The sequence below is a fragment of the Semicossyphus pulcher genome, unplaced genomic scaffold (assembly GCF_022749685.1).
Source record: "Semicossyphus pulcher isolate SPU_LCO1_2020_fin unplaced genomic scaffold, fSemPul1.0.p SCAF_17, whole genome shotgun sequence".
Classification (NCBI taxonomy): domain Eukaryota; kingdom Metazoa; phylum Chordata; class Actinopteri; order Labriformes; family Labridae; genus Semicossyphus; species Semicossyphus pulcher.
The window spans coordinates 2,255,316-2,272,288 of NW_027211681.1; the positions used below are offsets into that span (position 1 = coordinate 2,255,316).

The following is a 16,973-nucleotide window of genomic DNA, read 5'->3' on the forward strand; positions in this document are numbered from 1 at the left end:
CTGTGTGATGTTAGGGGGATGTAGCTGGAACACATGTGAGGCATAAAGCAGAGAGCTCCGTAAACACTCACATGTTCTCTGCTGCTGTCTGTGCGCTGTGTTCAAATCCAACAATCGGAAAGATTCAACCTCATTTAGACTCAGCTGTTTGTTTAGTTTTGTTGCAACTGATGCTCTGAGAGATGAACATTATTACGAGCCAACAACAACAAACATTTCTATATTTGTCTCAGAAAACTGTGCATGAGGATAGATAGAAGATGCAGATCATTTTGTTATATTTGAAGCATTTTCCTGCTCTCGATAAGTTAAAATAAAAGGCAAAAACAGACTGCACAGACTGCCACCTAGTTGTTGTGTAAACATACCTTCCTGTGTGCTACTGCCTTGGTGGCAGCAGAATATGGGAGTAAGATCAGTTTTGGGGATGTAACATACCACAGCAGAGTGATTTTTAATACATGATTTTATAAACAGCTTCCAATTAGATACTGTAAACTACAGATGGATACATGAGAAAGCATTGTGTCTAAAAAGGAATTTGTCACAATGTTTATATCTGCTTAATGAGCAGGTCTTCCTTAATGCTGGTGAAGGCCTAAAGTAAATATGATTAAATCTGCACCAGCATCAATATTACTATTATTCAGCAGCTGGATTTGAACCAAGAATGTACAGAAAAGTCTAATTCTTTATGAATAATCCTCCAATATATTAGCAGCACCTAAATGTGATTTAAAAAAGAAAATAATATGGATGACTAGATGGCTGTAAAGGAGGCACTGAAAGTGTTAAATAGGCTCAGGTGGTAAAGTCATGTGGTAGACTTTAATTTCTTACTTACACAAAAGAAAAACATCCAAATAACCATAAACACATAGAATAGTACTGACGTACTCCCTGGTGTTTATCAGCTGGAGGCACATACAAATCCAACACATACGTTGTATAAGTCATATATCAGATCGAAGCATTCAGGTTATAAAAACAGTTCATTGTGAGCTACAGAAAAGAAACAGGAAGAAAGTGCAGATGTTGACAAAGTGCAGTCAGCTACTCCTCCACTGAGGAGAGAAACAGAGACACCTGCTGGTGCGCATGGGACAGTGCACTCTACTACAGGGAGAAGTTAACCAGCCATGGTGTGTGTGTGTGTGTGTGTGTGTGTGTTTCACAACATATTTTGGTTTTCCTATGAATATCTTGCTCTTTGTCTTTCTCCTATTGTTCACTGTGTTTCCCTAGACCATGACTGCTCAGCCAGAAAAAATAGCCTACTCCATATTCAATACTCCACAAGTTATGTTTCTAAACCCTCATCTTTGTGAAAGTGCAAAGTCAAAGTGTAATTACAGTTAAGTATTTAAAATGTTAAATTAAGCGTAAAATATAGAATGACCTCTGTCAGCGTTTTACAATATTGGAATTTTATGACAATTGCATCAGTGGGCTATTTAGATAAAGACTTATTTAACATTGGTAGATCTACTTTGATTTACTCTGTAGCAGTCTTCATTTGATGACCATTAGCTTTTCGTATGTAGAGAAGTAAAAAGTGAAATGTTTTCAACTTTAATAGTAAAGATTGAAGTAACCTAAAGTAGAAATAGGCTACTGAAGCAGGAGTGGGCCCACTAAGTGCAGTTTGTTTGTGGTTTTAATCTTTTTATCTCTTTTATTATTCACCTATGTCAATGCTTGATTTTGGCTTTGTTGGACATATTGTCATCTACTGAAGAACAGCAAGCCTTTGTGCTGAAGCATTGTGTTTAAATTGCTGCTGGATTTTTGCAACTCTCTAAAGATGAATCACGTTGCTTTCAAATTCATATTGGCCCACATATATAGAACTGTATATATTTATTATATACTCTAAGAAGACTTAAGTTATGTTACATGACTGCGAAACACAGTTTTAAACTGATAGGGCCAGAAGAACAGTGCAGAACTCATTTCTAAACGTTGTACGTTGCTAATGCGCAGTCCTGCGCAGCATGTGCGCTCCTCAGCACCTTCTCTGTCGCAGACGTGATGTCATCAATGTTGGCGGTATTTTGAAACAGAAGCTTTCCGCTGTCTGTTGTTGGAGTCAGCGTCGTGAAGAAAACAAACTGGTATTTTCAATAAAATGGTAAGATTACACGGCCTTTGACTATTTATTGTATTGCAAATATATACTTTACAATATAGAGTTATTTTTTCACATTCATTTTAAAGAATATCCGTCCTGCTCACGTAGATAAGCTAATGTTCAACTTTTTATGTCCACGTCATGAGCCAAGCCAGTAAGACCAAACCCATGTACTGGGCAAACTTTTTCTGAGCTGCACAACACAAAAACACACCATAAACAATATATCTTTATGTTAATAATATGTGTATGTTTATATTTCCGTGTTCAGTCTGAGCTAGCAGAGCTGTCAGAGGACGCTCGGAACGAGCTGATGGACCTGTGCGAGGATCAGTTTGCTCATCTGGAAAAGGTAAACTTGTGTTTTCACCTGAGGAGTCAGTTTAATCTGCTGTGCACATAAACTGTACAAACTGTAGAGTGTGCTTCTCTCTGTTGCAGCTTCAGAATGAGATTATACTGTGTGAACCAGATTTCTGTGAGAATCCACAAGAGCAGGTGAGAGGATTTAACATTCTTAACGTTTATTTCATAAACAGTCTGTGGTTTGATCATCTACTTTTCTGTCACTTTGCTGTATGCTTCCAATGCATGCTTTTTACAATTTTTGAGGTATATATGTCTACACAATATTCTTTTTTATAACACATTTAAACAAAATTATTTGACTTAAGGGCCCAGACAGCACCCTTTGTTTCCATAGATGAAAGTGCACTTTGTTGTAGGCATTGTGTATATAAATGGTCTTTACACAGGTAAGCAAAACAACCAATTAGTCTCCTTAATCGTTATATGTTTTTTTTAAGTACCACTCTGCCTCACTAGGGATGCACAATATTATCAGCACGTTATCAGCATCTGCAGATATGTCATTTTTCTGCCAATGTAGCAACGCTTTAATTATGCCTAAATGTTCGACGGTTCCCTAAAAAAAGAATATGTTACATACAAACATAAATATGGCATTACAATAAGAGGGTCACTAAAATAAGAGTAGGCATGATATCAATTCCACTACGGGGAGATTTGATGTTTTCTGCAATCAGGTGGAAAAAAAACATGTGCCTAATATATCGGTATCCCGAAAAAGGTTTGGGAAATATCGGCCTATTGGATATCGGCAAAATACCGTGCATCCCTACTCGTATCCCATCTTAACTGGCCTGTGTTGAGCCGAACCTAACCAAGCGGACCTAACCACCTTTCACAAACTAGAATCATATCATTCTCCACTGTTTGTACAAAACGATTAGTGTCCAATTCCAACATCTCACAAAATCTTAAATGAATGCTATCCAACACTTTCTACTATTGTCAGACAATTTGTTTGTCATCACTAAAATGTCAAAAATGTTATATATTTTAGTAACATTCATGTGTTTTTTTTGTCTTTCATTGTGAATATTTATCTCCAATAGTCAGTGAATCAGCTGATGGCAACAGAAGCTGAACTGAAGCAGTGGATGACAGCAGAGCCAAAGTGTAAGTCTTCTTTTCCACTGTGATTGGTGCTGTCACTATATCATATAAGCACTACTATAGTATAGTATAGAGTATAAAATCAGAACCACACGTCAACTTCTGCCACGTCAACTGTTTCATATTATTCACATTACAAAAGAAGCAGTTAAGTTTGATGTGTATGGCTAGGGACTAGTGTGACTAACATTACTGTTTAAACAAGATTTAATTTCACATTTTTGTCACTCAAATTTTTCAGTCCAGTCTTTCCGATCAAATGGATTGTATCTCATGTTTGTTTTACAAAATAAGCGTTTTTAAAGGAATTTATGTGTTTTATTTTTCTCCATCCAGTGCTGGCACGGAATTCAGAAGTTTTACTTCAAGCTGGAAAAGATGAGGTATGTCTGTGTTTCAAGTGCAGCATTAAAGAATGTGTCTTATTAAATTGTCTGATTAAATTACATTGCTCCTATTTCTATCTTTGTTTCCCATAGATGCTCAAGCTGTGCTCTGAACTTGAGATGATTGTTTCTTGCTACGAAGCGAAGCGAGACCAACTGAAAGAGACCAAAGAACTGTACGTGACCTTTAGCTCTCTATAACCTACTGTCCTTCCTCGGGGCATAAAAATGAGGCTTTGCAGAAGTGAATAGAAGAGACCCTTCAGGAACTTTTCATTCCTTTAGCTTGGTGTATTGTTCTGAAGCTTTTCTTCTTTCAGTGAACTGAAGTGGCTGGAGGAGAAGAAACAGGCGCTGATAGCTGCCAGTGATCATGTTGAGAAACTTAAAAGTGAAAAGGAGAAATTATCCGACCTCAGGTGAGTGTGTTAGCAGAGTCACACGAAACCAGAGGAGCTTTTAATTTTAGGGTGTGTTTACACTGGGGGGCAGCAAAGCACATGAAGGGTAACAGAACTGTATAGATAGGGTAAAGAATGCAGTTCTCCTGAAATAAATGAATTTGAATATACTTAAAAGTGTGTTTGTTTTGTATTTTACAGTATTTTGCAGGACATGAAGGCCAAAATCCAGAAGATGAAGCTCTATGAGGAAAGGTTGATGGAGTCTCTGGGGGACGTCCTGGAGAAGCACGTCCCTCTGCCTCAGAATGAATCCAGTACCAACAAGAAGAAGAAGGTGCAGCAGGATATTCTGTGTTCCTTGATTATTTACAACTAAAACCTGTACAGTTACTACTCCAGTGCAACTAAACTCCTTTTTTTCAATTTCAGAACATCAACCAGGAGCAAAAAGTAGACTTCATTTCACTTAATGAAATTCTTGAGGTGGGTTGTGATGCATCAGCTGGGATGTGGATGAATTATGCTTGCAGTAACAGAAAGCAGTCAATATCAAAAATCAGAAAACAGGTTTCTTGGCAAGTTTGTTTTTTAACATACAAGGAATTTTCCCTTGGTGCTCTGGTGCATAGCCATCCAAATATTGAAAACAATTTAAAAGTGTTTTTCAATTAACAACATTCATGCCACTCTGGAAAAACCACACTTTGCAACAAATGTAATATTAGATTTCTATTAGAATTAAGATTAGATTTAGTTTGAACTCTTATCTGAAAATAGGATGGTACAGTTTTTCTTTGACCAATTATTTTGGGGTGCTGGTTGGATAAGCTGTGCAGTATGACAGGTTTGCTCTCTCCTGGCAATGTCACCTCCAAGTGGTGGCTGTACTTTTCAACCCATTGCGTTTCTGAGTTTTGACCCTTTGAGGTTGCTGTAGCTGGTTAGTGTGCAGTATTGAAGAAGCAGATTGTTAGCAATGTAAAGTCAGCAGCTAATAGTTAGTTATATTCCTGTAAGTATGAGCACACATCATTTTATGTTAAGCATGTGAAGTAAAATCGATTTTGTTTAGATATTATTGCGATCACGATGCTAATTTCTGTAAACGCGCAACTAAAACACCGGACCTTTTGACTTTAAATTACTTGATGACATATTCTAAAGTCAGCGAGTGGTAGCACAAGTTTGCCACCTCAACTCTAATCTAGGCTCCCAGAGCTGTCACATTCGCAATCGAGTCCTGCAAGCGATATAAGATTGCCGCCTTGAGGCACTGTCTAACCAACTGAAAAACAATAGAAAAGTATAGAAGAGTATTCTTTCAGGTGTAACTTGGATAGATGTAGGCTTAAGCCACTTTTGGTCAAAACACCTGCTAACACCCGCCTTTTTTGCTTAATGGGGAAGGTTACAATAGGCATTCAGACCCAGGTCAAATGACTCTGCTGTAGACCTGGGTAATCATAGTGGGAAAGGGTAGTTATGAGATAGGATAACAACTTCGCCCCGCCATTCCACCTCCTTGCGTTTTACACAGAAGACGGAACACAACAGTGGTAATAATCCCGCCTTGAACTGGCAGTGTAAAAGGGGCTTGAGACACTTCATCATGAACCCTGCATTATTATCAATCAATCAATCAATCAAATTTTATTTGTATAGCGCCAAATCATAACCAGGGTTATCTCGAGACACTTTACAGAAAGAGCAGGTCTAGACCGACTCTTTGTTAAGTTATTTAAAGAGAGGCCCAACATGAATCCACCATGAGTAGCACTTAGCAATTCAGCACCATGAGTTATTAAAAAAAGGAGGAATAAAACTGGGGTTAAATGTATCAGTACTAGGCCTACCGGTAAATTATATGACCGTTTGAGAGCAAGTGCTGTCCTGTTTTGTCAAAGATTTCTGGAAAATGTCCTGGAAAATTATTTCTTGAAAAGAGTGGGAACCCTGACAAAAAGACAAAGATTACACTGTTCATGTGTAATTGCCAGCCTTTAACTTCAGTTGTCCTCTATCTTCTTTTCCCTACAGCTGCTCATGAACAAGGTCCTGAGCACACCACACGACCCCTATGTGACGATAGACGACACATTCTGGCCACCGTACATAGAGTTGCTCCTCCGCTATGGCATTGCAGTGAGGCACCAAGACAATAACTTCAGGATCCGCCTGGAGACCTTTTGGTAAGGCAGTGGTGCTCTAGGACTCTCATGAAACACTTGTCTGCTGGCCTTTCTAAATTGCGCTTGCTTGAATAGTGCTATTATTATGGATATTTATGTGAGCTGTTATAAGAATTGACAGAGCTAAGAAAGAAAAAAGGCTAATATCTGTATGTATGTAAGTAGTATGTATCATAGCTGAGTGCATTGTGAAATGGGTATTTCACAAGTTACCCATTTAGGCTTCACATAAGTATGTTTTTTTCTTTGTTAAGAACTGTTTTGTATCTAAAGAGTAACCATGGGTCCTTTTAAAAACTCTAACCACACCTAAATGTATGTTATGAAAGTATTCAAATGTATTAGAGATATATGTAGTAACTTTTGAACAAAGTGCTTTCAATTTAATGTAACTCAAATAAAAACTCAATAGGGTTCAAAGTCTTCTCTTAACTGCTTTCTTTTGTTTATATTTTTTATCTTTGTTATTAAAGGAAAGGTAAGCTAACCTAAAACAGCTTAGATCAATGCATGTTGTTATTTTTTTGGTCATGTATTCTTTTCATGTATTGTGCTCTGTAAATATTAAGATTTTAAGTTGATTGTGTATATTTTCATGTTCATGTTCAATAAACTTTGGACTAACAGATGCAGTGTTATGTTCAAGAAAAAAAAATCAGAATCATTGATTATTGTTTATCTAGCCAACCAGTACAAAGGCATCTTTCCATTCGATATTATTAATGGGAGGTGGTAGATGGACTTTTATCGCTGATAATGAATATTTTATGACAATGTAAAACTTAATTCATAAGAAACTTTGTGCGTCATACGACGTCAGAGCTGTTGTCCAATCGGGTGCGACCGCCGCGTCAGCTCTAGAATTCCTGTGGGCGGAGAAGGGATTCCGGTTCCGGGTGTTTTCATATCCCTCTCGGAGGCGTTCATCCCTTTGATTATGGTCTTTTATCAGAAACTTCTCTCAATTGACGACTGATTATAGTAGAGTTTTTTTTATTAACAAAGTCCAACAGAAGCCGTAAATATGACGACTCGTTCGGAGAGGGAGAAGGCCCAGAAACTCAACGAGCAGCACCAGGCCATCCTGTCTAAAATGCTGAGAGAGGAAGACAACAAGTACTGCGCCGACTGCGAGGCGAAAGGTACGACAGTCACGCTATCGAAAAAAATACATTTTTTACCACACAAAGTTAATATTTTCACCCAGAATTCGCCGCTAACGCTAACTATCAGTGTATCATCTGCGTTTGTTAGCGTAGCTAAGCTAACTCGCCAGTGTGTAACTGGTTCAGGCTAGTCAGCTGACACCACTTCCCCTTAAGCTAAACTAAGTGGCTAACTAGCGAGCTAACTTCTCTAAATCTACATAAGCTCCCCTCAGTGCCTCTCTCTTAGCGCCGCCCTCAGCTCAGCTTTCGGCTCCTAAGCAAACTGACAGATCCTCCACATCAACTTGTTTCCTTTTTCTCATTTTCATGTTTGGTCATTTGTCAAGAATTCAGAGCTGCCTTGGGCACTTTAAGACACTAACGTCACACATGTACATTCCCCCCCCTCAAATTTTCTTATTCGGTTTTTTGTACTGCTTCCTTATTTTGTTTTATATATTTTGTCTTTTATATTTAATATGTACCCCTTTTTAAATGGAGCCTCGCACAGTTGTACTTGTATAACTGGAGTGATAATAAATATCTTGAATCTTGATCATGCATGTCTTTTTTTTTTGTCTCCATTTTCAAATAACAACCCTGTTTCTCACTTTACCAGGTCCAAGATGGGCATCCTGGAATCTGGGAGTATTTATCTGCATCCGGTGTGCTGGTATCCACAGGAACCTTGGAGTACACATATCCAGAGTAAAATCGGTCAACCTGGACCAATGGACCTCAGAACAAATCCAGGTACTGTACGTTTATTCAACTACAGAAGATGAAGTCTGGTGATTTTGGTGAGGCACTATTTTCAGATCTGTGTTATATGGGGCTTTAGGAGACTGTTTTCAATAACTTTTACCTTTCGTCTGTTTTATATTGAAAATACCCTTCCCCTTTAGTGCCTCAGTCCTGTGAGAACATTAAAAACTGCCCTCTCAAGAGGGGTACCTCCAATAATTCAGTACTGCACCTCAACAACCCTGGCAGACTTCGGGAGACGGATCAGAAGGATCATCAGTTTTTGTCCCTAGTGTTGGTCAAGAGTCAAATAAAATGCATATTACACATCCCATGACGAAAACTGTAACAATGCATCATTCATGTCAGTTACAATAATTACAGTTTGTCTACTTGCAAATGGCTAATAATTTGAACATCCAAGCCATGCTTACAACTGGAAAACACTATATAATATGTTCAATTCGGAACAATTTTTAGTCCCTGGTTTGTAATGCTCGTAAACCCTGATTTCATCATCTGGGTTGCTTTCACAAACGTTAGAATAGCTCTATTAAAGCCAAAGAACACATTATAGCACTGTAATCACATGCTGAGGAGTACTGCCTGTGGCGGGTTAACGTCATGTATGTATTTATATCCAGTGATGTGGCCCTTTGAATATTATTGCATGTTTATAGGACAAGACTTTGTCTTCTATTCATCCCTTTATTTATCCTTTTTACAGAGTATACAGGACATGGGTAACACCAAGGCCAGGCAGCTCTATGAAGCCAACCTTCCAGAAAGCTTCAGAAGACCTCAAACAGACCAGTATCCTTTACTATGAGCAGACACACTTAACATAACTTCAACATGCCATATACTTATTCATATTGGCTTGCTTGTTGCCGTTTTGCCCTTAACTCTGACCTAAGAGCTGTGGAATTCTTCATCAGGGATAAATATGAGAAGAAGAAATACTACAGCAAGAATGTGACCAATGGAAGCAGTGTATGTTTCACTTCACTTCACTCCTATAATGTACTTGCTTTTTTAGAGTAGAGCGAACACATGAACAGACAGGCATACATTTTTCTGTTGTTCATTTTGAGTTTCTTTTGTTTCTTTGTGGCACAGCCAAAAGATAGTAAGAAAGAGAAGGAGCCAGACAGAGGGAGCAAGGTGTCATCCTACACCAAGGTAAGAGTCTCTCACATATCCCGTCATGGTTGTAGCTAAAGAAACCTGCTCCTCAGCATTGTTGACTTTCCTTGTATGCTAATTTTGTTGATAATAACTGCTTCATATTTTCAAGAGCGAAGAGCCAAGGCCAGTTCCCAAAATCAGCCCTGCTAAGACTTCAGAACCCTCTGTGAACCTTTTAGGCCTTGGTGAGTATCTTCTTATGTTTCAAAACCATTATCCTTTAAAATAAAAGCATCTGAAATCTGCTGACTGAAGCTGAGGTATTTATGGAACTGGTCTCAGTCTAAATGAGGTTTAAGCTTCGATTGTTTCGGTTTCACTTTTCTTTTTATTGCCAGTTCTGCAGATCTTATACACTTTAAGTGTGCTCATACTCATTAAGTGTGTTTTTGGCATTATTGTATATTGGAATTGTACTGAATAAAGAGTTTGCAGATTGCATGCAACTCTTGCTCGATGTAGCATGCTGGTGCTCTGACATGTTATGGCTGTGCTCTTTTGCCTTTTCAGTGTGTCTTCACAGCAGGTGATGAATGCTCTGAAGCGAGAAATTGTGGTCCTTTGAGGCGCAACGTTTTCAATGTGAATTTGTTGGCCCGATGTGTAACAATCAAACACTGGAGCGGAGAGAAAGAGTCTGTTTTGTAAAAGTCAGCACACTGACCAATCTGAGATCTGCTATGTTTTCGGTATCTGAACTGTAAGATTCAATAACTGAACTGTCTTTGTTATTTAAGCTGTTTTATTTCAGACTATAAAATTCCAGGTGATATAAAATATGGTGATATAAAAGATTGGCACCAGTGAACAACTTCAAGGATTTTTTAGTATTATATTTAGTATTTATAGTAATAAATACTTGAAGACTTTCATTTAAATAAATGTCTGTTAAATCACTATCTAACGCCGAAGAGGTAACACAATGGTGATTGAGCCTATGGCCCACTGATGAAGCCTTTGCATTTGCAGTATATAGTATTATTATGAACGGGGTGTCTGGTGCAGCTTTGCCGGAAAAAATCACAAGCGGCACCCAGTTAGTGACGCGTTTTCCATCAGCCAGCAGTGGTTGGTCTGCCAGAGAGGGTAGGCGGAGCTAAGCGGCTGCTGTTCCGGTCTCTGCAAGTGTTGCGAGTAAACAGTAATCTACTATCGCTGCACAAACGAAGAAAAGATCGATGACTACAGATACAACTTCAAAAATAAGTGGAAATCCAAAGAAAAGAAACAAATTTGACGCTTAGATGAAGGCAAACAGTCTAAAAAAGAAAGCGACCGCCAGCGAGGAAAATCAAGAGTAACAACCGGAGCCAACCGTAGATGTCACACATGCGACACTGTCTGGATTTCTGGGAAGTGTGCTCCCGCAAGGTCCCGCTTATGAGAACGAAACTGAGATCTCGGAGATTACAACGACGCGCTTGAGCTGCTGACTCTGTCATCTACATCTCAAGTTGTTGGACCAGCTTTAGGGGATCAGTGTTAAATTTTACAAGGGATAAACTGTAAAAAATATCTGCACTGAAATTGTTAGATGAAGAGGGATGGTGTGACATTAGGCAACACCTGATCACTGAACGACAATCATATAAAAAGTGTCAGGCTTTGACATTAGTGACTGATTGTTGACACCTGGGAATAATGTGTTATCACTTTATCACAGCAGTTATATTTACAGTCATGTACATGACATAATTATGATCATGATTGGCTCTGAGGGGCGTTACTATATAATGATTTACTGTTATTTTTGTTTTGTGCCCAATGAAGTAATAAGCACAAGCTGATTCATTTTTTTATTGTACTAACCTTTATGCGTATTGTGCGTCAGTTATGTAGCTGCGGGGGGTATTACAATTCAATAAAAACAAACATCACATATTAGCAAACACGAGCTCTACAGCCCCTTCAGCAATTAAATTTTGTGTTCTTTGTGAGCTCAGGTACAATTTCATCAGTGAGTTATGCTGTGAAGATAGTAGTCCACTGTTGTGTCTTCTAACTGTGTGAGCTGGTTTTCCACCTGTAAAACTGGTTATTTCACCTGTCTCTTACAGACGCACCGACAGCTGCATCAACTAACAATGGTAGCACGAGCACAAGCCAGAACAACAATGACCTGGATATATTCGGCCCCATGGTGTCCAACCCCCTCCCTGCGTCCTCGTCGGCAGCTCAGTTTTCTCAGGTACAACCCACCAAAAATCCCCTCGTCCAGATTTAGCATTCGTTTCTGGATGTTGCACAGGAGGGCTTCACGGTCATGCTTGTCTAGTTATAAACTTAAATTAAGTGTGCAGTAAAAAATATAAATTCAAATGATAACCATCAGCATCAATAGCCCACAAGACGGCAACACAGACACTGAGAGACAGCGAGAGAGAGGCAGACAGAAAATGAGTGCAGCTAATGAGGCAATCAGTTAGCTAAACATTCAGAGAGGGCTGTTACCAGTGATAGATTTCATTAGTGATTCATTCAGTTATTATTCTTTTGATGTACAATGCTTACCATGTTGGTTTGTTCATCCAACAAGAACCCAAAGATTTCATTCAAAACAAAGGAGCAGATTAGTTGTTTGTTTTTTTAAATATGGTTTATTAGTCTCTATAAAACTTTTTTTTCTTATTTATTGCTTCTTCATGCCAAAAATTAAGTATGGAACCGTTGTGTTGTGATGGGGATACATGGAAAGGCTAAAAACAAATAGACATAGAGTGATGTTAGATATACACTACTGTTCCGACTAGTTATTGCTGTGTGAAGGTACACGTTGTACTGCTATAAAAACTTGTAGATTGGTCAGGATTTAAGTAGCACAAGGCCTTAAGGCTGTATCAGCCTCTAACAGCCTGCCTAAAGGCCAAAACTAAAATATGGGGCATAACTATTCAGGACAGGCTGTTATCACTGCATTTCTACATGAATAAAATATGCGAACCATTCTGTCACATTTGGCAAACCACAGCTGACGACTGTTCGCCAGCAGGGTAACCAGGGCGTAAACTCAGGCACTGTTCAGACTCAGTGAGAAGAAGAAGCATGTGTCACATATTTAATTATTGAATCTTTTTTGATGATAATATGTTGGTTTATTTGAAACCTGTAAGGTCAGGACAGTGATCAGGGAGTGGACCCAAATTATTTGTCAATTTTCTTTCTTCAGTAGTAAATCGGTCCACAATCTGAGCTGATGTTTTTTCATACTTTGAGCACTAAGTTTTCATTAAGTCTGGATAATTTTCCTCCTCTCAGGTGAGCTCCAGTAACATGGCTAGTACTTCCACACAAGCTCCAGCAGGAGGAGGAGGCGGAGTGAGCTCAGGGTCAGCGCAGGGAGACCTGGACTTGTTCAGTGACAGCAGTAGTACCACTAAAACTGAAGACACAGCCAAAAAGCCCCTGTCCAAGGACTCCATCCTGTCCCTGTATGGAACCAACAGCATGTCCCAACAGGCCCCCGCTGGTGAGGACCTGAATGTTATGTTCCCGTATTATAATGTCCTATTTCTGAGACATGATTACTTTCATGTTCATTCAATTCTTTACATTAGTTTTCTTTATATCTTGAGAAATTATTTTTGGAAAATGTTGCATTCATTGAACAAAATAAGAGAAAATTCTAAAATGTACAACATTGTTCAAACATAAGCAGTCAAACAAGAACTATGCCAATCTGACATTGTATGACTTTATCTAAATCAGGAAACACTTGAGCAGCTACAAATCTCTCCAGACATTTAATGCCAGGTTCTGATTGTTGGCATTTCATTATACCCTGCCCTAAAGAAAAGCTTGGTCTAAACCAAAAAATGGAAAAGAAAGAGGCTACATGTAACTACAGAATTTGCCTGAGAATCATTCGTTTTCAAGTTTTCTACATGATGAAGTTTCTGCACTGATAGTTTTCTACTTTTCTGTGTGTTCATCGGTTCGCAGCAACAGGGATTGCTAATACCGTTTTAGGCAGACTTAAAATGTTGCTACTTTTCCAAAATGTAAACAAATAAAGCCGTAAAAACAGGCTTCAAGTTGTAATCTGAAGGGAACTTACTGTCTCCAAGTTAACATTTTAATTCCTGTTTACATTCCCTGAACAATGCAAGTTATCAGAACTGTAGTTCCCACAGCTAAGGGTGGAGGGGGGGGTTGTAGTAACCTTTAGCTACTGTAACATATTACTCTCCAAAGTAGTGCTGAGATCTATGAATGTATTGACCTGAATCCACACAGAGTCGGGCCTGTACAGAGCACAATTTGCAGTCAGCAAGTCAACAACTTAGAGATCAACCCATTCATAAGCATCATCCACCGATCAATGACTTCTCTTCACGGAGCTGTGTGTGGATCCAGAGAGGGGAGAAGTGGAGAGAGCTCAGAGACCGGCAAAACAATTCGTTTTTCACAGATATTTTTCAGTCGAGAGACTCTCATTGTACTTTTTAACTATATCATCCTACAACAGAGACTGATTTAATGACTAAAGCCCTGTTGTTTATGTTCTGTTAACTTGTCAGCCTGTTTAAGGCTTTGAATTATGTTTTCATAATCATTTTTCTGTAAGTCGATTTGACACTGCCGGGGCTGCAGCTGAAGGAATAAGGCTCAATTTATTCACACCATGAAAGAACTTCTTAGCAACAACACATTATATTTATGGAGTACACAGTGTTTCATAAATGTAATTTATAGTGAGGACTACTCATGCCCTAATGGTGGGGGAGATTCATCACCCCATCGGTTATTTTGCCAGCTATCCATCTGCCCCTGTGTTGCTTTCAGCACTAATTGTGTTTAACTTTATTTGTTTAATATTCTTCAGTAGTTTGCTCCAAGTTTGTAAATGATGCTGCTCTGCTGATAGAAGACATGTTTGCCATTGGTCATATGCTACAAACAACGCCCCTATGTGGATACACTCATGGAAACCCTGGATTGACTTATTGAGTCGATATTCAGTGTCATGTGACCACTTATCGTGGTCGCTTTTGTTAATGTTTGTGAAGCCAGATAAGCAAAAGATATCCAGGGTACGTTGAACTGGCTTCATAGGTCAGGCTTGTTTGTCCTGACACAGTCCCACAGAGACTGTGCTGACTTCACATCCTGTTAAAGCAAAGACACCTTAAACACACAACCAAATATTTAACTACTATTTGAAGTCATCCCATCACACATTAAAATACCAGTTTGTTTGTCACACCTAACATCTACATAAAATTCTTCCCTCTGTTTATCATGTCTTCTCCCCACCAGCTGGCATGTTCATGGGCCCCTCCCAGATGCAGTTTCCTGTCCAGGCTGCTGCTGGTTATCAGGCCTTCCCTGGAATGGGCACAGCCATGCCACCTACAACCGTCATGGGTGCCATGATGGCTCAGAGTGGAGCAGCCATGATGGGGCCCAATCCGGGCATGATGGTCGGGATGACGATGCCTAACGGTTTCATGGGGAACGCACAAGCCACTGGTGTGATGGGCATGGCGCCGAGGATGATGGGACCGCAGGGAGGTGCGATGCCTGCAGGCATGGTGCCTGCTCAGGGCATGTACGCCATCCAGCCGGGGCAGCAGGCTCAGTGGAACATGGGTCAGGTAAGAGAGGCTTCGTGTAATGTAAACTACTGCAGTGTTGTAGGAGGTGTTTCAAACAGCTATTTCACACTTCTGTTTGCTTGTGTTCAAGTGAGTGGTGGTCTGTCATGAAGGATATATTTCACATGTTACCACACCCAGCTGTGACGATGCATTGCAGTAGTGCGTGTAAGGTGCTTTGCTGTGGACAGAGCAACCAGCAGCCACATGATGGCAGCACAGCAAGGACTGTAAACAGGAGCTGTAACCCAAATCCACACTACACAACACTTCTGAGAAGGTTTTGATATGAAATGGAACTTTATTTGAAGTGTGCCCACAATAAAATGCTTAAAATACATTGAGGTGGTAAAAGTTTTTAATTAACTGTGGGTAGTGATTCAGAAGCACCAGGAACACCACAGAAAAGAAAAAGACAACTACTTCATTATTTTAAAAACATCACCTGTCTCTTTTCAAAGTTTAGGAAGTGCTAGTTTTCTGAAGTTGCAGCTTGTTTGACATCTAATGCCACAGGTGTTGTATCGTCATAGTATACAATTGCAAATTGTGAACATTTCTTTGTATACTAGCTACAAACACAGTATCCTAACAGGGACTATTGCACAGTAACAGTGAATAGACCTAGCATGTATTATGTGGACACAGAAAGGCTGTAGGTTCTCTGTGGGTCTTCAATAATTGATACCTGCCCACTAGAAGGCAGAAAGGAGACACCTAAGCACACTGGGGAAGAGTGAAGTCCAGTGCAGAGATGATGCAGGAGGAGCTTTGCTTCCAGCTCAACTTTGACCCCAAGTTTTAAAGAATTATTTTACCTTCTTGTGTCTCAGTTAAGATAAAGAGAGCAGCGCGTAGTGTCAGGACGGGGTGTGGGTCAGAAGTGAAATATTACAGATTAGAGGTTATGTTGTGATGTTAATGCTGATCTTTGTGTCATCCTCAGGTGAACCAGCAGATGTCAGGGTTGACTCTGAATGGTGCCGGTGGTCAGATGGCCTTCGCTCAGCCTCCGTCAGCTATGGGTGGATGGGCCGCCACTGGATCTGGCCAGACTCTGAGCACACAGCTTTGGAAGTGAGCCTTAGAGCGGGCTGATGGTCGGGCAGAGTAAGAGGCGAGGCTGCAGAAAGTGCAAAATGTATCTTGTGCTTGTCTGCGTCTCACTATAAACTGACGCCCGTCTCCGTCGCGGACCAGCCTTCACAACATGGAAATTCTATCTCTTTTCTCCCTTCTCCCTTTCTCTGTCTCTCTTTCTCTCTATTGTGTGAGTGAATTGGGAGTCCTACAGGAGTACAGCCTGGCAGTTTCTGCCTGTCGTATGGTTTTTGATCATAACTTTTATTTTCCTTTTTTGGAAAAAAAATGACAAGGAAATAACAGTCCCAACAAAAATGATACCGACATATCAGAGCAGCTGCAGGACCAGTTACACAAGCTTTTATTGTATCACTGTATCATTATAAGATTATAGAACATTTAATGAATAGTATTTAAAGGGAGAAGATTTGACTATCAAGTCTGTCAGTACTGCTCCCCAATGTACAGCGCTGTATAACCTTCTTTTAAAGTACTTGTGGTTCCCCTATAAAATTAAAGTGGTAATAAATGACTTGCTCTGACGTGATTTCTATGATTCATTTTTGGCTGACCGCCGGGGTCAGCCCTACACACGGGTCTGTATGTGATTGACTGAGTGATGGAGTG

At 39.7% G+C, this 16,973-nt stretch overlaps 2 protein-coding genes across 2 annotated transcripts; both read left to right on the top strand.

Moving 5' to 3' along the window:
* Window positions 1-2,068: 2,068 nt before the first annotated feature.
* Window positions 2,069-7,198, top strand: cenpk (centromere protein K). The gene is made up of 10 exons (XM_069665421.1): window positions 2,069-2,131; window positions 2,403-2,483; window positions 2,573-2,629; window positions 3,550-3,613; window positions 3,947-3,993; window positions 4,090-4,172; window positions 4,317-4,415; window positions 4,599-4,734; window positions 4,830-4,883; window positions 6,438-7,198. Exons 1-10 carry the CDS (start codon window positions 2,129-2,131, stop codon window positions 6,591-6,593), a joined length of 780 nt encoding a protein of 259 aa, XP_069521522.1. The 5' UTR covers window positions 2,069-2,128; the 3' UTR covers window positions 6,594-7,198.
* Window positions 7,199-7,470: 272 nt separating this feature from the next.
* LOC138594343 (stromal membrane-associated protein 1-like) lies at window positions 7,471-16,888 on the top strand. The gene is made up of 10 exons (XM_069665411.1): window positions 7,471-7,731; window positions 8,357-8,490; window positions 9,209-9,294; window positions 9,399-9,474; window positions 9,601-9,663; window positions 9,779-9,854; window positions 11,727-11,857; window positions 12,925-13,135; window positions 14,926-15,263; window positions 16,210-16,888. Exons 1-10 carry the CDS (start codon window positions 7,614-7,616, stop codon window positions 16,342-16,344), a joined length of 1,368 nt encoding a protein of 455 aa, XP_069521512.1. The 5' UTR covers window positions 7,471-7,613; the 3' UTR covers window positions 16,345-16,888.
* The last annotated feature ends 85 nt before the right edge of the window (window positions 16,889-16,973 follow it).

Bases quoted from the DNA above. Each gene is read 5' to 3' on its own strand.
- cenpk (XM_069665421.1), top strand. The intron at 2,630-3,549 runs GTGAGAGGATTT...TATCTCCAATAG, and splicing joins GTGAGAATCCACAAGAGCAG to TCAGTGAATCAGCTGATGGC. The intron at 4,735-4,829 runs GTGCAGCAGGAT...TTTCAATTTCAG, and splicing joins GTACCAACAAGAAGAAGAAG to AACATCAACCAGGAGCAAAA.
- LOC138594343 (XM_069665411.1), top strand. From the start codon at position 7,614: ATGACGACTCGTTCGGAGAGGGAGAAGGCCCAGAAACTCAACGAGCAG. The intron at 8,491-9,208 runs GTACTGTACGTT...TCCTTTTTACAG, and splicing joins GGACCTCAGAACAAATCCAG to AGTATACAGGACATGGGTAA. The intron at 13,136-14,925 runs GTGAGGACCTGA...TCTCCCCACCAG, and splicing joins GTCCCAACAGGCCCCCGCTG to CTGGCATGTTCATGGGCCCC.